The 21994-nt window shown below is 29.2% G+C and overlaps 1 protein-coding gene across 6 annotated transcripts; it reads right to left on the bottom strand.

The window, feature by feature from the left end:
- Positions 1–1408: 1408 nt before the first annotated feature.
- rsh (Rap GTPase activating protein radish) lies at positions 1409–19996 on the bottom strand. 6 transcript variants are annotated; one of them, XM_070637306.1, is made up of 24 exons: positions 19319–19996; positions 14218–14424; positions 12026–12087; positions 11863–11906; positions 10834–11792; positions 10429–10575; positions 10173–10367; positions 10036–10064; positions 9927–9971; positions 9503–9544; positions 6693–6833; positions 6446–6580; positions 4606–5080; positions 4355–4514; positions 4170–4293; positions 3883–4112; positions 3682–3812; positions 3378–3613; positions 3149–3318; positions 2729–3083; positions 2338–2658; positions 2132–2280; positions 1795–1978; positions 1409–1727 (listed from the first exon to the last, which is right to left on the bottom strand). In XM_070637306.1, the coding sequence occupies exons 2-24, from the start codon at positions 14238–14240 to the stop codon at positions 1621–1623; spliced, it is 4464 nt and encodes a 1487-aa protein (XP_070493407.1). In that variant the 5' UTR covers positions 14241–14424; positions 19319–19996; the 3' UTR covers positions 1409–1620. The 6 variants fall into 6 exon arrangements, with proteins under 6 accessions (XP_070493407.1, XP_070493408.1, XP_070493410.1 ...); XM_070637307.1 differs by having other exon boundaries at positions 10048–10064; XM_070637309.1 differs by having other exon boundaries at positions 10429–10536.
- Positions 19997–21994: the final 1998 nt, after the last annotated feature.

The following is a 21994-nucleotide window of genomic DNA, read 5'->3' as shown; positions in this document are numbered from 1 at the left end:
CACATTTACAGCCATGTACGCTAAAATGATATCTTTCGCAAGTGGAAGCAAAATTCTCAAACCGCAAGTCACCTAGGAAAGTACAGGAAAAAGAGAAGTCATATCATGCATCTCGGACTTCACGGTTTTCTTTTCCCGGAATACAAATAAAATTTTTAAATTCAATTTATCTTAATAAAGCCTTAAATCTTCTATTAACAAAAATTTAAATTTGTAAATTATAGCAATTAAGTCTCGTTGAAAGGTGATCTCTGTCTTCCCATGCAGTCTAACCTGAAAATACTAAATTCTATATGATATTCCTTAGAGCCCTCAAAGTCATAGAATAAAAGAATGAAACATCAGAACTTTCAAAATTAATAATATAGTTTAAAACTTTATTTTAAGAAAAATGAACATATATAAAGCATATAATTTAATGGTGTTTATTTTCAAAAAAGGAATGCTCATTGTTTAAATCATCATTTAAATCAGCTTATTATAACAAACATTGTAACATTGAAATAAGTTTAATTTCATTTATTTTGGTGACATTAATTTATCTTTTTGTGGTTTACAATCGCTATCATTCAATCTTTTTATTTCCTTAATGTATTTATTTAAAATTTCTAGGTAATCCACGTGATCGAAGAAAATATATAAAAAATTATTTTCCATTGATCATTCAATTAAAAAATATGATTATTCAGAGATAAACATTTGTATATAATATATATATGTTTAATAATTTTTATTACTGAAACAGCCAGTTATATTTTTTCATCATTTTCTTTAAATCTTTTTTTTTTCTTTTTGTTTGTTTAAAAACTAATGTAGATTTCGGATCATTTAGAAAAAGATTCAACATTATACACATATTTGTTTCTAGTTATTCTCAGTCGACTTTAGTATATAATTACTATTTTATTTTTCTTTTTTTTTTGTAATCCTATTTATTTTCCGTTATATTAAATTCGCACATATTCATCTAGCTTAACGTGCGTTTGTGTTTCGATAATTTTCCTTTCAATTTCATTACTTTCGGAATCACCCTTTTGAAAAATAATGTTGGAAAAATGGGGAAATAATATTAGAATTGAGACTTCATACTAGATCGATCTACTATTTAGTCATATGAATATACCCGTTAAGGCCTAGTGATGTAGCCTTTATTCATAATGTTGAAGACTAAAATTCGCATATTACTTTGAAATCAGATGAAATGTAAGAATATTGAACGTATTGAAACTGATATATCATAAAAATTTACTTTACACTTCAATTCGACTAAGTTTGGAATGAGACATTTGTTAAATAGAGTAACATATAAACATATATAATATATATGTAAAATAGTTTATATAAAGGTATAAACACTTTACGGTGTTTGTCTTATCATCGGCCTCCGTGTTTGCTTTCTTTCTTTCTTGCTTTCTTTTTTTTGATTGATAAGACTTTATTATAGCGTACTTATCCCTTTCAGTATTATGACATAATTTGTAATCAATTATGGGGAAATTTATCATGAATATATGCAATAATTGAAATATTACTGAAAGGTGCAAAACTGAAGATGAACATCATTTATCAAAAAATAAGGAATAATAATAATAATAAAAATAATAATAAGACATTAACATTTTATAATCCACAATCAAACGATTCGCCAAATTCACTGTATCTTGAGTCTTGTTTTTGTAAACGTTCCTGACAAGCCTCCAAATAACTGTCTTGTATACGATACATGCCTATACAAAATAAATACATCATATATTGTAAAAGATTAATGAAATTACTTATGGAAATTGTTCATACCTGAGTTCGCTTGATACATTAGAGTCTCTAATATTCTTTCATTCTTTATAGCTTTAGACGGTAACACTATTTTTATTAATTCTTGAGGTGAAATTCTATGAAGTTTCAAATCTCTGGCTAAGCGCTCCATAATACAACGAAATTCTACTTTGGCATCTGTTTTGGCAGATACTTTGGATTTTACCTTAAAATAATTTTTTGAGACAGAAATTAATCATTTGGAAAATTTGGGTATAAGCTTCATAATCAATCAATCAAAAAAGTCAAAAACTGATATATCAATATAATATTTTTTGTGCATCAATAATGGATCTGATAAGATAAAATAAACAAATACCTTATGTTTGGCCCATGCTAACATAGCTTCAAATTTTCGTACTTCTGGTATCTCTAGATTCCTTGACATTATCATTTGCACCATACTTTCACTTAAGTTTAGAAAATCTGGAGTTTGAAATAAAGCATATGCTCTCGTCTCTACAAAAGCTATAAGGAAAAACTTATGAGAACAATTTTTGAGAAAACCAAAATATTCTAATTTACCTAAAATCATATTAACAAGTTCAGATGCTGAAGTATATCTCCAATAATAATTCTCTAAGGATATTAACATGGTACAAATAATATCAATCCTGAGAAACTGTTTTGCGTGGTGAAAACATGCTTGTAATAATTCTGGTAAATCATAATGCTCGGCTGCACATATAAGTCCAGGTATCGTTTGACATGTTAAAGGACAACTTCCCGTATGTAGATAATCTAAGAGTACTCTAAATGTATCCGGATCAAATTCGATTATAGTAAATTCCGTTTGTGCAAGTTTTGTTCTGTCAACTTTCTGAGCGTCTGCACATACTGATAAGCCTTTAAGCGAAATTAAAGAAAAAGAACATAAGACTTCAAAAATATTTGATTATGTTAATATTCTGCTTACGAGGCACTGCTGCGGATTTATCCTTTGATGAACGATCTTTGTTGTCTTTATCTGAGCAGTCTTGGGAAGATGCCCATTTTTTCTTATCCTCTACATTCAGTTGAGATTGTTTTGATCTAATTCGTGAACCCCAACTTGACGTAATATTTCCTAAACGTGAAAAGGCGCGTTTTACCATTGGTGAAGAAGGAACGGATTTGGGACGTGATTCAATGTCAGGAACTTGAAGGAAATTTGAACTTTTTGGGCGATGATTTTGAGGAGACAATAACGTTGGTGCTGCTCTTGCTAATAATTCGGCAACAGGAACTTGTGGTGAACCACCAAAGCCAGTTTGTATTCCATAGAGCATTTCCTGTTTTTCAAATGCATAACATTAGGGTTGTATACAATTAAGGTAAAATCAATAAGTTTACTAACTTGAAATACTCTTGATCGTACTCCTAATATAGCTCGAACACCAATAAATCGTGCTTTTTGCTTCGATTGTCCGACGAGAAAGACAACATCAAACAAATGTGCGTTTTGTAAACAAGAAGGTTCTGTATTTAAGAATACGCGTGTAAAATCTTTTGCTAATTGATCATAGTCTGAAATAAATATATTATATAAATATAAAACTGGATAGAGACCATATTGTGAATAATACCTTCAAATTGATCACGAACAGAATCCAATAATGGTGAAGATGGTCTCATGTGTCCGATTGGTCGCCAACTACCACGTCTATAAGGCTTTGGTATTTGGCCAGTTTCCGCATGATTTGCTAAATTTGCAACGATATCTTCTAACATTTGTGATCTCGTTCGTTCTTGCATACGAGCAAACTTTGGAGCTGAATATGATGCCCTTTCACCATTAACAATTTTTGTAAGAAGCCATTCTCTATAGAATAGAAGAGACCTTACATTAGGAAATTCTATTGATATATTTTATTGGAATTGGAAATTTACCGAAACATCGATCCTTTTTCAAATACAGATTGCTCCCATAAATATGGCTTATATGCTCCAACTTCATCTCTTGTTACTACAGAAACTTCATATCGTGTAGGTTTGCGCTTTATTCTTGCAGACACTCTCACCTTTATAAAGGAAAAAAAGAAATTATTTTTCATAACTTGGATACCATTTCTTTTTGTATTGTCTACATACCAAAATGAATGTGTGTAAGAAATGACTTTTTATACACGCTGGACTAAATGCTGTATTATCAGCCTCTAGAAATACAACGCATACTATATCATTTCCAATATGTCTTTTTCTTTGCAATTTTTGCGGATCGTGCTTTTCATATGGAAGTTGTGTGCTAACATGAAACATTATTTCAATATTTCGCCAATTAGTGTAGACGGAATAGAGACCAGTTAGGTCATGGACAGTATCTGTGGATAAATATAATCGTCAAAAGTCATTTAATTAAAATATATTGTTTTACATACCGAGGCCACCTTTATATTTATCAAACCCTCGCAACCTTACTTTATCTCCTAACAATTGCAGAAATTCTTCAAACATTGGTGAATTTTCATTATTGTCTAAAATTTGTTCTTCTGTGAATTGACCCTGTGTAAAAATCAGTTTAATTAATCACAAAACAATGCAGAGGATTGAGAAAAAAACTTACTTCTTTTACATAGATAACACCAACTTTCAGTTCAGATTTTATAAAAACTTGATCCAATTTTAATAATTCTTCAGGTGTATCGGGAAGTTGACCAAGTGTCAGAGGTGGATTTAAGTTTACTTCTTTTCCCAAAGAACTTACAACTTCTTCTCGATTGTACCTTTTAATGATAAATTTTATGAAATTATTCTCCAAGAATTTTGAAGTGCAAAAAATGCAGGAAGAGATAAGAAATCATTTTTATTGCCTACCTATTAGCAAAAACACTTGATGCCGGAATCAAACCGTGCACTGTATAAGAAATGGCTCTGACTAATATTCTAAATTGATCACGTCCGTTTAATGTTTCCTGTTTTATTGATAGTATTACTGGACCCAAATCTTCATCGTTTGTAAAATAGTTCCAATGTTCGGACCCATAAAAATATTTCTCATATGTTTCCTGCTCAACTGATGTTAATTCAAAACTCTGTTGTTGTTCCCACTGCTCTTCAATTGTGGTTTTCTTTCGGGGAACTGTATCAGAATCTTCATCATCCTCATATAAATCGCTATAATTGCGATCATGTATATCAACGCTGCATCCCGCCCGCTGCTCATCATCATGCTCTGACTCACTGTCATCCCAAGCATGTTGATTAATTTGCGCAATCTTTTGTCTTGAACACTCAATCCAATAGCCAGGAGTTGGTATTAACGCATGGGGATATTCTTCACAAAATTCATCTGTGTTTGAAGGATATTACGAATAAATTATATTAAAATTATGGATTCATTGAAAATGCAGATATCGACAAATAAATTAAATTTTTTGCAAGAAGTGTGTGAATAAAGTTTTCTGAAAGCTAGGAAGTACTTAAACTTACAACATCTAAAATCCCTTTTTATGAATGAAGTATATCCAATTATCTAAATTTTCATTTATCACGTTCTCATAAAATTATTGATAACACATTTTTCCGTCTTTGAAACTTTATAAAGATACAACGCGAAGGTATAGAAATTTTTAAAATAATAGACTGACATTAACAATTAGTGGCGACATTCTAAGTAAACCTCATTAAAGTATTCATAAAGGAACAGTTCCTTGGTTATTAAAATTTCGACAAAGCGAATTCAACAAAAACCTGTATATGTAGATGGATAGAAACTCTCTTCATAAGAATTAAAATGTATGGCACAACTTTATTTTGATCCTAACAGATCGGCGTTATCTTCACAGTAGGATGCAAAAGATAAAACTTGGAAAATTACAGTAAATTATTAAAAATGCTTTCGCATCTTTCATTATGATTTTTTTCACAAAGCCTCTACTGTCATAATAGGCTTATATTATGAACTTTATTAGAATATGGTTTAGATTCTTTTTTTTTTCATAAACTCCAAACATTCAATCGATTGATTCCTTTTATAAACAAGTTAATGATTATATCTTTTTTACGCTTCTATAGATTTACAATTAATGTTCTTGAATTTGAACGTAAAATGTCATAACATTAACGGACGTTAAGACGATAAAGTTTATTTAATTAAAATTTGATGAAGTTCCGCATCATTGCTCACTGTAAGGCAAACACCAAGCTGTATATTAATATCAAACGCTTGTTGTGAATCTTACAGCCAGTAATAATACAAACATTTTTTCACTTTGGTTTTATCACTTTTAACTGCTTCACTAGTACAATATTATTATATTTTCATGATATTACGAATTTTTCATGTGAACACAATTTTTTTCACTTCAAGTGTTTAATAATAATTATATTAATGTTAATCAAAATCAGAAATTATAATCCATAAAATGAATTAATTTTAACTTTAAAGATATTCCAATGAATAATAATGAGGAACTATGCGTGATAGATTTTTTAAAACTCCAACACATACTGTTGACTCATGACTCATGAGATGAAAAATGCACTAAAAATTCTTTATCATCCTATGAACTTATTCATAAGTTACGTCAATCTATTCCCATTCTTTCCTATCACAAACTTTTCACACATAATATTGATATGAAACTTCTCACAGCTTCAGAATTATTCTAACGTTGGACGTAATTTATAAATTATTCCTATTAAATGTACATACCAGAACATGCTTGTGGTGGCAATGGGAAAATTAAAGTTGTAGAGCTTTTACGTCGCGCTACTATTGACCCAAGTGATTGTGGCTTAAAGCTTCGCAACTGTTGCATGAAATCTGAGCATTCCATTAATGCTACATCTAATACAATAAATTATGAATAAAAAAAGGAAGAGACGAAGAAGAAAAGAGAAGAAAAAAAAATTCAAAAAATTATTACGAATTACGCATATTTTATGAATAATATTCAAACCTGCAAAATGTAAATCACATAAAATTTGATTTTTGAATCGCCTTGCTCGTTTTTGATTCACACCAGTGAGGTTGATAGCACAAGCATTGCATCTCAAGCATTCCTCATGATACATATTATTATCATAGAGAAGGGATTGTTCTATGAATGAAACATTAAATAATTCCATTATTAACCTTTTCATAAACTCGAATAACTCGAAGAATAATCAAAAAAGAATTGAAAGAAAATAAACTCTCTTTTTAACAATGACATAAAAAAAATGAGAGAATTGGAAAAACAAGCATATTACATATGCAATACTTGTTGCTTTTTTTATGACCAATTCCTTCGTACTGACCAAATTACATTTTGAGAGATTTTCTTCAATGCAAATATTGTCTTAAGACAATCAAGGAAAGATGAAAATTTTTAATGTAGATATACAGCATAATTGCTCATACACACATATTCATTGTATTTTGTAATGTACATTAAACTCATCTTTCCCAATTTTCCACTCTCTCAAAATTAAACATGGAAACTTGATATTTTTTCTTGTTTGAAGAAAAAAAAAAGTGAAAATCTATAGAGAATTATTTTCTTCTTTAAATGTCTTTTGCCATTTATTTCTTGTAGTGAATGATTCTTTTACTTTTCAAACTTCTTGTTCGTAAAGTGTTTCTAGGACTGTTATGATAAACAGACCGAAACTGCAACCTACTGCGTGAATCCACTTTTTATTAATACACTTTGATTGTAATCAACAGTTAAAATTAAAATTTTTAAAAACGATATTTAAATCCTGATTATTTTCACTCATATTAATTATCTATAAAGCCCATGTCGATAAAATCGCAAAATTATATTTATTTTCTCTTATAAAATAAACTAGCATAATTTTTTCTCTTTTTTTTTCTCAACTCAATTTTTAGTCACTTTCTATATCAACATTACTGTAAGGAGTGTATAACTCAACTGAGAGAAGTGAATTAAGAAAAGGTCATACTGATATAAGAGTGAATGAATTGATAGCACCATACCTTTCCATTTTTTGGAAGAATGGAAAATATGCATAGTAAATATGTACTGGAAGGATGTTTTTTAACTTGGGGTGGATTTCTCCACACCACCGTCATGGAAAGTGACTCCTTCCAGTTTTGTTTAGTAATTATTATCAATTTGGGAAATGCTGTAGTATCAATAAATGTAATATGAGCATATTTTTCACATTCATATAAACAACATGCTATAGTGTATGATATCTTTGCAAAACAAATATGAGCATACACAACTTCTTCCCTCAACATCATAAGCAATGATGTTATTAATGATATTGCTTTTAAATGAAATTATGCGTTCACATACCGACTATTATTATTATTATTATTATTATTATTTATTTATTTACTATTTAAGGAAAAGCCACCTGAACAGTATATAAACTATTCAAACGGCATAAAAACCTTAAAATTTTTTGAAAATCAAGCATACAGAAAATATATAAGTTACAATGATGTATAAACATCGGTAAAGAACTTAAACTAAAAAGAGGTTATATGTGAACGTTTGACAACTTAACTTAGTTTTTTAAAGATATAAAGAAAAAAAAAAGGAAAAAAGTTAATGCACTAAAAATTATATAGGTATGAAAAAATAAAATGTTCAATCTTACAGATATGTAAAGAATAGTAAAAAATCATAAAAAGGTAGTTAATCACAAGAAATATAAAATAATATATGACTAAATATAAATTGATTCGAGTAGTTATCCAAAATATTTTAAATAACCATTGTCAAAGCAACGAGCTAGGAATTCTTCACTTGACACGAACTGTCTGACTTGATACTTGAAGGAGTGGATGTGAATCGATTTCTTTATTTGGACAGGAAGGTATCGTTAGGGACAGGAAGGCTATAGTTTTATATTTTGTAATTTGTAGATTTGCAATTCAATATACATATGCGTACGACAGACGTGTCAATTTTATGTCAGATTAAACAACTTTAATTTGATTCCATTTTTAGTATTTATTAAAACAACTCACAATTTCAATTATTAAACCTTTATACCTTTCCATAATACATACTAAACTCTTACTTTCAATTGTTTTTAATTGCATAAATTCAATTGTTTAGACGTCGTACCTTACATTTTTATTTGTTTCACTTATCCTTTTGTTTCCCTTTCATTATAACTATTTTTGAAAATCCTACGTATGTATGCCTAACTTTTATTTTGCAGTGCCAACATTGCAACTTAAATTTATTGAAATCTGACTTTAAATGTTGATGTTGAATTATTATTGTTATTTATCAAACCTTAAATTATCAGTTGATCTTATATGATTATGTCTTTTTGTAAGATTTTTTCGGAATATTATTGGAATTTTCAAAGCATGCATGTACTAACAAAAGTATTATGGAAATGTTATTTAATGAAATAAAATCATCGAAATTGAATTATGGAAACTAAAAGTAATGAAATATTAATGGCTAGGAGTCCATAACTATGTTCAATGGATATGAAAACCAAAACAATTTAAATAGTTTATTCAGGAATATTGGAATCAATGTGATCATTTTAGATCAATGTTGTCTGAACTTTTTTGAGCCGCGACACACTTTGAGTGTAGACATTTCAAATTAGAATGAAATCAAACATTTCAGTGTGCCACAGCATACAGTTTAGACAACACTGTTTTAGATGCTTAAACATGTAGGTAATGTCAGGTAATGTCAATTATATTGAATGTTAAATGACATGTTTAAATGCTAATTTAATAAATTTTTAATTTGGGGATAGTAATAACAATTATGGTATCGATTACCTGTTTGTGTAGAGGAATCAAAAAATGTACTGGTCGTTTCAACTGTTAAATATAAAATATGAAAAGTGTAAAATTAGTTAAAGTTTTCATATTAATATTTACATCTGGTTTTTAAATTAATTTAAATAAAAATACACACAAATGAAATCGTACGGATTGTATTCATTTTGGGTATTAGCAAAGGGTGCTGTCAATTATAAATGAATTAAAATTCATGTTTCCGTTTTCATTGTGGAATGATACAATTTTCCTTAATATCATTAATATTTAATGGTAGTCAGTAGACAACCTTTCAAAAATTTTACTATGGTATGTGTTTACACAAGACTCATGTATGAGTTAATGAACTGATTCAAGATAAAAAGTATAAGAAATAAGGCACAACTTTATAATTTAAGAATAATAAAAATATATTAATTCTTACTAGTCATTGTTCCAATGGTACCATCAATTATTTGTGCACATGAATCTGTAAAGAATTGCATCAGTGAATTCGATCATGTTGTATGATTTTTGTACCATTTATGGCTTACACAAATTCTTACCTCTTCTACCTCTGTATCTGGATTCAAAATAAAGTATTTGTTTTAGTATGTTTTAATTTTTTTTATTTACATTGAGCATGCATTTATCATAAGTTTCAAGGAATCTTGCAACTCAATTATCATACCTTTGACAGACGTCATCAGATTGTGAACTCTGTCTCCGAAAGTTACGACAACGAATCATTTCTTCTGTTGTGCTCTGTCTTCTAAAACCTCTTGCGATCAATATTTCTTCGGTTGTGCTTGATTGTCTTCTAATTGCTTGCGGTCGTGATGTACATTCAATTGGTGCATTTGGTAGCCTACATGGACTTGGATCTCTACAAATAAAAATCAACAGCTTATAAATTGTTTAAAAACTAATTATTATAAACTGTGTACCTTGAACTGCAACAGCTACTATCAGGGGATTTGGAAGTTCTGGGTGCTGAGGATGATTGTCTTCGCAATTTGCTTCTTCGTCTTGGACTGTTATCTCGTTCATTATTTCTGTCAGGAGACAGGTGAGATCTAGAATCACGTCTGCTTCTAAGGTATCAACAACAGATATGTAAAAGCAGTATGGAAATGTTTTGTGCATTCTTCACATACATCAATAGTTAATAAATTAATAAGTGACATTTTAAGCACATGGACATTCTACTCATATACTAAACAAAAAATACGTTAATTGAAAACAAAAAATGCTAATGCAAAACATTTACTATACTACAAACAAGAACAACTAATAAAATAAATTGTACATGAAAAATGCACTTTATAGCTATAATAAACAAGCAAAATTACTTTGATGTGTTAATATCCGGACTTAAACTATCTCGTCTTGCTTGTCTTTCACATAAATTAATGCTTTCAGAGGGGACAGCATCACCACTTGGACTAAGAGTTGGTTGTTGTGATTGAGATCCACGTCGGGACCATGGTGTACATGATTCATCGTAAGCAGTTGCTTGTCGTTGTAGTCTTGACTCACGACGATTTATTCTGCATTGTGTTGTTGAATCTCTTCTTCCAGTTTTGATGATTTCATATTTTGGACTTGTGGGGCTTACTGTACTAGTTATTATGGTGGGCATAAGTATTGATTGCGACGATGAATCGACTTGAGTTGGAGCAAAGAGAGGACCTGATTCTGCAGAACTTGTTGATGGCCTTTGCTCCTGTCTAAAATTTGGAATTTCTGGAGCAGCTAATGAATCTCTACGTTTTTTCTGCACAGCTACAACTTTTGGTGGTGGAACAACAAGTGAATCTCGTCTTGGTGCTTTATAACTCGAATCACCTGAACCTCTCCTTGATCCATTCCGAACTGAAGTTTCTGGAGCAGATATAATTGGAACTTCTGGTACATCTTTTTCATTAGTAATGTCACGTTTGTTCCATGCCTTTGTAAAATCTGGTGTATGAGAATCTCTTCTAGATCTCATGCTTTTAATTCCAGAATCCGCACTTGATTCACGCCTCTTACGAGGAACATTGCTAGGAGTATATTGCTCATTGCTTACACGGTGCCATGGTAAACTTCTTGCTAGGTCAGCTAAAGTTTCACGACGGTTCAAAGGTGGTTTCTGATTTCTTTTCGAGCCTCCGCTCCACTCTCTTAAAATATCAGTTAATTGAGCTAAAGAACTTCTTCGTCTATTACGATTGGGGGGTGGTGAAGTGGATGGGGGTGAAGCACCGGAAATTTGAGCTGCAGAATCTCTCCTTCCTCCTAATCGCTGTCGTATTGTCGATTCACATTCCTAGAATTTAAAGAAATAATACTTAGATATCCATCACTGTTCAAATATATGAGTAACTATTGCAACTCACTTGTTCTCTCATTAAATCATCCCAACCGTTTCCTCCACTCCAAACTTAATGAAATAGAAAAAAAGATTTTGAATTAAATAATTAATATCCTTTAACAACTCAATCAATTCTTAAAGTAATTATGTTACAAAAAGTATGAAATTAGTTAATAAAACAAACTTACTTAAACCAACTTGATGACTCATAATAGGTAAGTTGCAAACGAAACATATTGCAGTCATAGTCCTGAGATGATGAAAATAGTGTTTTAACATTAATGAACAAGAATGATAAAGCATAAAAATAACAGTGAAGCAAATAAGCTCTTATATTTTCTCATAAAGTGTAATTTTTAATCTAAAATGTGGCTTTTAATATACTTTTGATGAAAAAGCAAGCATGCATAAAAAATGCTTATGATTAACATATTTCCGAGCATTTCAATCACTATGATATTATTTTAATTAAAATATTAAAAATAATGAACTGAAGAAGTGCAGTGATAATAATACTATATAATACCGACCAAACCCATTTTTGCGTTGACCGTAATATGTTTTAAGCGGGGGCTGTAAGAACAACCTACGACAAGAAAAAAGGTCAATTCATATTTGTATGAATGGCAATGAAATTTTCATATCTTTTTACTTTAGTTTAAAAAATTCGTATCTTGTCGTTGTGAAATTTTAAAAGTCAAAATACTACTCAAATGCCAGGTCAATGATCAAGTTAAATGTGAAAGGTATTTCTTACAATTTTCCTTTAAGCTGTAAAACTTCAATTGGTTATTTTGCAAAGACTGATATATTGCCCCGAAGAGTACAGAAAAGAAATGTTAGCCTCTTCTTATAAACAAAATTATCTATAGATTGTACATGAACATCCCTCAGGTATGCCAACGTACAGTCTATTTTTTCCTTTTGTTTTTGTAAGGTATATTGCTTTTAGTCCATAAATTCTTTGTGTTGTTAGGCATGAAGTGACTAGTATCTAAATTGCTACCAATCAATAATCTGATGAAATACTATTTCGTTTAGGAATGTGCTAAGTAATGATTCAATAACCCGCAAGAATTTTTTGCATTACAAAAATGGGTAAAATATTTTATCTGTGTAAATCTAAATGCTGTTATGATGAAAATGTGAAATAATGATGAGCATGCATTAAATATGCATTTTTAAAAAAGATGCTTATAACTTTTTTAAAATGTTTATTTTGAGATTGAAGCAGATTAATGATGATTTTAATTGATTATAGCTTAATATATAGGTAATAGAAGTGCAATAAACTGCATTAAACTATGAAGTTCATCCAATTTAAGATAGTTAAGCGCATTTTCCTTTAAATTTCACTGATTTTAATGTCAAAAATGTTATTTAGTTATTCAAGGATTTTGCTTAGGGCCGTTCACTTATTAAAAAAACCAAAGGTTTTCAGATCATTGAGATCCAGAGCGACGTTTGGGCGTTTCTCGGGAAATGATTGTTTAACAAGTGAGGGCGGGTCAAACCACCGTACTCATTAGACCTACAACTTATTACGATCAAAACCACTTAATTGACTACTTGGGAATCGAAATATTATGACTCACACAGTTCACTTATTAAGTTAGAGAGAAAAATGAAATTTTAGATACTAGTTTCTTCTTTAATACACAGACCCACCATCTAAAATAAAAATTGAACATAATAAGTGAACGACTCCTTAATAACTCAAGTTTCTTTGAAAAGATATTTTATGCCAATTTTGATCAAGAATGAAGAAATGGACGCTAAATGGAAAAATCCTGATCAGACATATTTATTTAGATGTATTATGATTCAATACCTTTTTAGAAGAAAAATACAAAATCATCAAGATGGATGCTTAACAGCAAATGTATGCTTTACCATCCGTAAGATTTTTTCAGCTTTTTTTCTTTCTTTTTTTTTGAATAATTCAGGATCTATTAAATTTTGTATGGAAAATGCGCTTGAATTGAAATGTGTAAAATAGGTATATTCAGCTTTATAATTTTTGTACTGAATTTATACATTCTTCTTCATGATGCTAATAAAAAAATAGTTAACAGACAAATTCTTTTAAGATAAGCATGAAATTATATCTTAAGTATTTATTGTATTTTTGAAATATTTCGGAAATTAAAATGTCTTGATTCATCCAATAAAGAGGAATTATGGGATTTATATAAAAGACTTAAAAGCTTGAAACCCATTATTGGAAATAACAACTAAAAAATAGGACTGCTATCAATCAGACTTTAAAATGATATAAATCTCAAGAATAAATAAAATAAAGGAATTGTGCAGAACTAAGACAAGTTTCATTTCCGAATATTTCTTCAATTTGCAGAATTTAATTTTAAATTCACTTGACCTGTAATGTCGCATGTTTGACATGATTCATATTTACAGTGTAGTTTTTCCACGCACCATGAGTCTGATGTTGTATGTTTTTAATAATTATGTAATCTGACAGTTAATTTTAGTTCATCTATTCAACATAGACATTTTAACGGTAACAAATTTATGTTTGATCTTTTTTTTTTGATATTAAAAGTATTTTTTTTAATTTATATAGGACCTGAAGGGAATAAAACAAAAAGAACAAAAGGAAAGCATTATGTAGGTTTTATGTAATAACTTGTACAACGAAAGATTGTTCTGAAGTAAAAGTAAACTTTTGCACATAAGGGAACGTTCGGGAATTACGTAGGACTGAAATAGATTTTATAGACTCCCTTTCCTTCCCGTAATTCCTTGTAAAAAATCATTAATCAAAAATTTGCAATCCTAAGCGTTACGTAATTTCCGAATGTTCCCTAAATTGTACTTAAAAATTTTATTAAATAATAAAATAGAAAAATGTTGGAGTTGCAGAAATTTAAGCATGACCTATTTATTTTATGGAAATATCATTGAATAAGGATGTTTCAACATTTTACGAAACAAATAATTGCATCCGAAAATTTTCATCACTCATCAGTACGAATAATTTCAAATCATAAATCTTTTTTGTCCTTGCTATAAAACAATAGGACCTCATCATTTTTAATGGAAAATATCTATAAATGGAAGGGTTAATATCCCATTTATCATAAAAATTTATTCACACATAAATACACATATGATGTGTGAAAGCAAAACTTTATTTCCATGCATCCCAGACAATATTACACAAACAGATGAGATTTTTGCTTGATAATATTTTACTGACGATAATCCTGTATATGATTTCATTTGAATATATAAAGCTCTTGAATATTAATTTAAGAATCAATGTTGATGGGGTAATTTCAAAAAAAATAATATAAAGTCAAGGTTACCGAGGATGTTCAAGTCATTGTAATGGTTTTTGATATTCTAGGTTTCCAAAATAAAAATGTCTCCTGCAGTTCTTATTTCTTGCTGCGCCACTAAATCCAGGCATCATTTTCTCAAACAAGAATGAAAAGCTACCATAGGACCATTTCTTTTAAATAAAAATCTATTGTGGCTCATTATTACAATGCTTTTATCGCATGGGAATAATTTGTTTCTTAAATTATTTTGTATCATTATTGATTACATCCTTTCGTGTCTCTGAAAATTCTAATTGATACCTGTTCCATTGACTCTCATTATTTCAAACAAAAAACAAAAAAAAAGTAAAAGGAAGCCTAGATTGTGATGTGATTTAAAAATAAATTAGAGGCTAAGCATAAATTCGACCCTCGAAAACCTTCCAATTTGCCCTCGTCTACATTCGGTTTTTTGACATCTCTTCAGCAGCATACAAATCAATTTTCAGCTCAAAATTACTAGGTGAATTCTTTTTTCCTGGGGATTGATTTTTGAAAGTGCATATAATTTATGATGGAAATGATTTCGAAGCAACTATTCGGGATTTTTCCATTTCAATAATAAAGGTTTGAGATTTTAAGCTTTCTTATGAAAGACCCTTTTTTTGGATAGATGTCTGGTTTAATGATAATTTTGCTCCTAAATTATGTATAAATAAAGATTAAAAAAATCACTTGTTGCACGATAACTTACACGTTTTTTGAATTATATTTTCTTTTATATTCGGGGATTTTGCGCTCCTTAAAGCAATCTCAACGAATGCAATGAGCATGAGCAGCAAAATTTTCTCTCTCTCAAATATTTATAAGGAAAGAGAAATATGTGGATGGTGGGGAGCGTTTTATTATTAAAAAGCTATGATTACAGAAAATTTATTTCAGCATCATGTTAATCTTCGGGAATATAAGGTTTTTATTACATTGTTATTAATTCTCTACAGTTATTGCTACAAGTACACAATTTGGGTATAAATCATAATTCTCTTGAATTTTTATGATTTTTTTTATATTCGGAATACCTTCCTTATCTCTTCTTATGTGGAACAATTAAGAATGTTCATTATGTCTGGATTATTTTTAAAAGAATTTATCAAAAAAATTTAATATCTGTAAATACTTTCATATCATTTTTACTGCATTAAATGGCTTCCTTTTGACTAAACTAATTTAATTCAATCACAGCCTTAACTATATCATCTAAAATGATAGAAACTGTCATAAATTATTTATGGCATCCTTAAAACATATACCAGATGCATGTTTGCGAGGTAATTAAATAATTAATATGACAGATCATTTGAATTTAGGAAAGAATTTAAATTGTTGATGCTTTAAATTTTTATTTGACTTTATTTACTGTTCACATTGGCTCAAATGCGCTTTTATTATACCCGAGGGTACAATTTTAACAATTTTTTATTACAAATAAAACAATTTAAAGAATCTTTTGATGATTGCAGCATAAAACATGTATATGAGTAATCTTGTATGTGAATCTATTAATCTTACAGCAACAAGTGTTTCTTTTTTGACTTCAACACATAATAAACTAAATAATATGTACGTTTAATAATGTTTCAATTCTATGAAATTCATGGCAGATTAAAATTTTATCTTATACCGTAGTAACATAAAAGTATTAGGTATGTCATTAATTAAATTACTCTAATTTTCTTTGACGATTTTCATCTCCCACTGAAGAATTTTCGCTTCGTTTAAAGAAAAACGTGAAGAAGAGAGATAAAGTCATATACCAAGACAATTCTAAAAGTATAAATGAGCTTTATTGAGTCTAAGAGATTATAGCATCCTTTGAAACACACGACAGCATTGATAGTAGAGAGAAAAGCGTTGATGGAAAAGAAAATTGGAACGGTAAATAACAATTTCCGCTAACGGTGACGGAGAATATAATTATTTTGAATTGTTTAACCAAATTGAGCAATGGAAAGAAAACACAGTCCTTAACCTCAGGGGTTTTATGACATGAAAATGTGTTTGAATAGTGATTCCTTTTTTTTTTTTGCTATTTTTTTAGAGTGAAAATCTACACAATGATCTGTTTAGCTTGAAAGTTAAATTAAATATAAAAAAGTATGTATCTATTTATGCTTAACTTATTTTCTGACATTTTTATAGTGAACTCACTTACAAAACCACACATCTCTCTAACATACACACACGCACATATACACAAAATGTGATTACTCTGAAGTAGAAGCTAAATAATGATTTTATGTGTGGGTGAGACTGTAATATAGAAAAAAGGAGAAAAAAAAAATTCAGATGAAAGTTTATCGTACATGAAAATGAAATTGATCCTTTTACTCCTCATTTTCTCTACGTTAGTACAAAACTCAAAATTCATCATTATTATTAATTTAGTATATTGTGCTTAAATACGCATAGCATTGGTAACCCTGGAAACGATTACAATTATTTACGTATAAATAAATGATGATATGGTGCTATACTTCCCAATTTTTCTTTCAGTTTCCAAAAATATAGCACTTAAGGGATTTTACGCTGGAGAAGTCTTAATACGAAAGAAGTAAGCTGTTAAAAAAATGTCACTTTATAATAAATTCTTTTCCCCTTTATAGAGCTTGAAGCCAAATATAAATACCTTATCAATTTAACTGACTTTAAGTATTTTTATACTTAAAATACCTAAAAATGGGAAACCTAATTAAAACATTGTGCAAACTTTCCAATTTTCAAGATTGTTTTTTATGATTCCTCCCTGTCTTGTCGTGTCTTGTCTTGATTATATTTAACTTGTGATTAAACAGAAATTCTAATGATATGTCTGTTATTTGTTACAAAAGTTCAGACACTTTTCCACCGAACTATATGAAAATAAGAAGTTAAATTCTTAAAATTACTTTGCATACTTTTACATAAATTCTTGGGTATTTAAAAGCCAGTTTGATGTTAAAGAAGAACAGAAGCACAAGTTATTATCAAAGAAATCTTTATGATGAAATTATTACCAGCTCTTCTGGATTGTCGTTGGATGTATGAAAGATACAGAAATTGGAAATATATTTTGGAATTGCAAAAAATGGGCAAATAATAATTCAATGAAAAGAATATTAAAAAAGTTAGGAAACAACATGGTTTACTTTCAAATTCCAAGTGTTCTTTCGGCTGTACTTTTGTAAATAATATCAATATTATTTCAGAATGCTCAAAAACTCTTGAAGCATGAAGATTTTGTCGGAGAATTTCAACGTGAGTGCTTGTTACTAAAAAAGTCATGTAAAAATTTCCATCGTAAAGGACTGGGGGAGTTTACATTTCTGTCGCTTTTTCTTTAATTTTGAAAAGTATAAAGTATTATTAAATAAGAAGAATTCCCATTTTTGTACATAAATAAATGGATGCAAAATTTTTTGGGATGGTATGACAATTTTCCTAAAGTCACCTCATAGTTGAGACACTCAAAAAAGGTTAGAGACAACCTTTAGAGATGTATCTTCAATAAAAAAAAAAGTGTATACAAATGTACAAAAAAGCAAACCCCATTTTTAAAAGAATTTTTTATTCAGTGGATGATCAAAGGAAGAGTGTCTTGTGTTTTATATTTGTTTGGGTCTGTGCATGACAGAGAGAATCCCAACATCATTGCGAACAAGTCTTCTCAAATGGAAAAAAGAGTGAATAAAGCTTTTTGAGAGTGATTAATTTTACTACTGATGATGGGACTTTAATAGTTTTATGGATGACTAAACATTGTTATACACACATTATCATTGATTAAGTTCGCCTCATAATATTCAATCCAAAATTTGAATCATTTGAAATAGCACTAATAAGCATATTTATGAATAACAATTTCAATGTGCAATATGAAATCTGTAATCTTTTTTAATGTTTCGAGCTGTGTGTACCTAGAATTTATTGATTTTTTTCTTAATTTTCTTGCTTTTTCAGCAAAACATGAAAAATTGCTTTAGCAAACAAGGCAATGGGGTCTATATAGACAGTGTTGATATGTCTAGTATAATATATCTTAGAGAGATTTATATAATGGATTTTGATAAAATTCGCAGACACTGTATAAAAAAATCATAAATCATTTAATTGGTGTCTATGTCAAAGTAAAATAATAATCATGTTAATAATGAAACTTACATTTTGGTCAAATCACAAAATAATTCAATCAGTCGAAAATAAATGCCAGAGTCGAATTTTTTTTTTTTTTTTTGATGCTCCGTGGGATTCTTATTGAAGCTTCAATTCTTCTTGTTGCTTTTCAATTCAAAGAAAACTTTTGTATGAGACTGTATGAAACAATACTTTTATGTTTGATAATGAAATAAATTATATTTTTAAAATATGATAAATTCAAGCTTCGTCTGTACATTTAACCGTGAATGTTCTAAAGTTTTCATCATCATAGACCATAAATTAAATTACATAATAGCTTTACTATATTTGCATCGCTTTCATTTTGAACTATCTATCTTCCACCTGTTTGAATTTCATGAGATTTTTTTTTCTATGTTGAGTTTAAAAATAGACTCTCATGCAGCATTTTCTTGCTGTGCCTTAATAAAAGCTTTGAATGAACATTTTTTTTTTTAATATATTTTATATATTTTTTTTTGAATATCACAATTTATGAAATTTGGAGAAATTGAAAATCACTAATTTTTCAATTGCACACGTATTATTAATTTCTCATGTTTATAACTTTGAAAAAGCAAATAAATAAATAACATTTAATATAACTTAAATGTATGTATTAGCTATTTTTTACAACCAAATGCTAAATTTGCTCTCAATTCTCCCTTCTTTATGTACACTATATAATATTTCCGATAGCACTGAAGTTGAATTGCGCGATTTTCCTCCTTTTATATCCTCCAGCTCGGAAAGGATTTGAGACGAGAGAAATGTTGAAACATTCTCTCAATTTTCAAAGTTCAACTAGTGGCTGGGAAGATAATGAAGAGGAGAAAATTTGTATAAAGGGGAAAAAGATGTAAGCATGTTTTACAGCCAACAGGTGGATAATAGTTCTGCTCACGTAACACACTTTTTAAAAACCCATAAAATCTCTTTTTAATTTTATTAAAGATTTTCTCAAATTTTTGCTCAATTAATTTTTTACTCTTATCTTTTAGTCTCAATTTTGAAACATATTGAAAAAACTTTAATCCTGAATGTGCATGCATACTCTCAATTTTACCACTAACATTATTTTATTATATAATAATATCAAAATGATTGTGATGTTACCTCAGTAGGAGGTATGTATGTGCATATAGAAAACAATGAACTGTAAATGAAAAACTTGGCTAAAAATATCTAAATTTGATTTTTACTTCCGATGCTGTTTATAGGTCAAAAGTAGGGATCGACTACGAAAATGCATTTTTTGTCTGCAGTTTTAGACGAACCCTAGTCTAAAGTATATCCAATTTTATTTAAAGGGTCGTTCGAAATACATGAGTCGGGATTTTTAGATGCTGCAACTCAGATCACTCTTTTTATTTATAGAATCCTTTGGCGAAAGCTACAATATACTTTTAAGCTTGAAGTCAAATCGTATTTTTAATAGAAAATTCGGCTAGGCATCATATGAAATTCGAGTTCAACTTTTATTCCTAAAAATTAAAAATTTTGCAAAATAGCATATTTGCATTATACAATAAGTGAACGCAGGTTCGTGCATTAATACAAAAATCTTTTTAAATGTGGATCTGCTATTTTCTTGCTATGAGCTCATTCGTATTTAGAAAAATTACAAGGAATCAGACAATCTGGAAACCTTATTTGCAAATAAAATGTGAATTGAATTTTATGCACGATTTTATGTGCGTGAGCTCGTATACAATCCCGAGCAACACAAATGAAGAAGGTTCCGTTAGTAAAGGTGCTTGAAAGAAATGCAATAATAAAGGAGTTTTTGGTGTTAATAAAAGAGCTTTGACGGGGAATTTTCATTTTTGTCACTCGGGTATCTGTATACAATGGTTCACAAAAGAGTGTATCTACTATAGAAAAACGCCATTGATTGTTGTAAAAATTATTTAAAGATTTTCCTCAATGATTCGGGTAAATATATCAGGTTATCCGAAATTGTTATGGTTTACTGAAACCCTTCGTAAAAGATCAAATTTAAAAATATGTATTTTTTAAAATTTAATTCCTGGGATATTTAATAAAGAAGGGTTTCCTATTCTCAGTTCAAAAATAATAATAAAAAATTGTAAATTTTATTGATGAAGAAATTTGGTGGGAGAATCTTTGAAGACACAGGTGGGCAGAAAGACGATTTTGAGCTAGGAAACAGATGATTTTTTAAATAAATCTTACCCTTAAAAATTCCCTTGAAACTTTTAAAAGTTCAAACATTTGTTAAAGGTATACCTGTCTTAAGAATTTATTCATTATATAGTAGCATTTATAGACATAGGGAAAATGGGATCATTTATGAGCGACTTGTAAAATTTTGTTGCATCGTAATTATAATCTCAAAATACAAAGGCATGAAATCCTACATAATGATGAAGTTTAAAATGATTCAATCGATCATAAAAATGTGGTTTTATTAAATTTAACTAAATTATGATTTTTTAATTTTTTTAAAAACAAATAATAATAATTATAATCCAATCTATCTAGTCTTGTCTTTCGACCTAATTAGTTTACTATGCTGAATATTTCAATTATGGAAAAAAATGTTCAAAAAACAAGCAAGCTGAGGCTCATTATAAATTTCATTATTGTGTAAATCAAATTAATGAAATTTAATCTTCAAAAATAGCAAATGTGACCAAGAAAATTGTGATGCTTCAGGCT

The sequence above is a fragment of the Chironomus tepperi genome, unplaced genomic scaffold (genome assembly GCF_022539635.2).
Source record: "Chironomus tepperi strain 1889 unplaced genomic scaffold, CSIRO-AGI_Ctep_v1 contig_161, whole genome shotgun sequence".
Classification (NCBI taxonomy): Eukaryota; Metazoa; Arthropoda; class Insecta; order Diptera; family Chironomidae; genus Chironomus; species Chironomus tepperi.
This window is presented reverse-complemented; position numbering and strand designations above follow the sequence as displayed.

Excerpts from the sequence above, each read along its gene's own strand:
- rsh (XM_070637306.1), bottom strand. The coding sequence starts at position 14,240 with ATGTCAAACATGCGACATTACAG. Across the intron at positions 10,576-10,833 it reads CCGGATATTAACACATCAAA|AAGCAGACGTGATTCTAGAT; the intron begins GTAATTTTGCTT and ends TTGATACCTTAG. Across the intron at positions 2,659-2,728 it reads TAAATCCGCAGCAGTGCCTC|GCTTATCAGTATGTGCAGAC; the intron begins GTAAGCAGAATA and ends TTTCGCTTAAAG.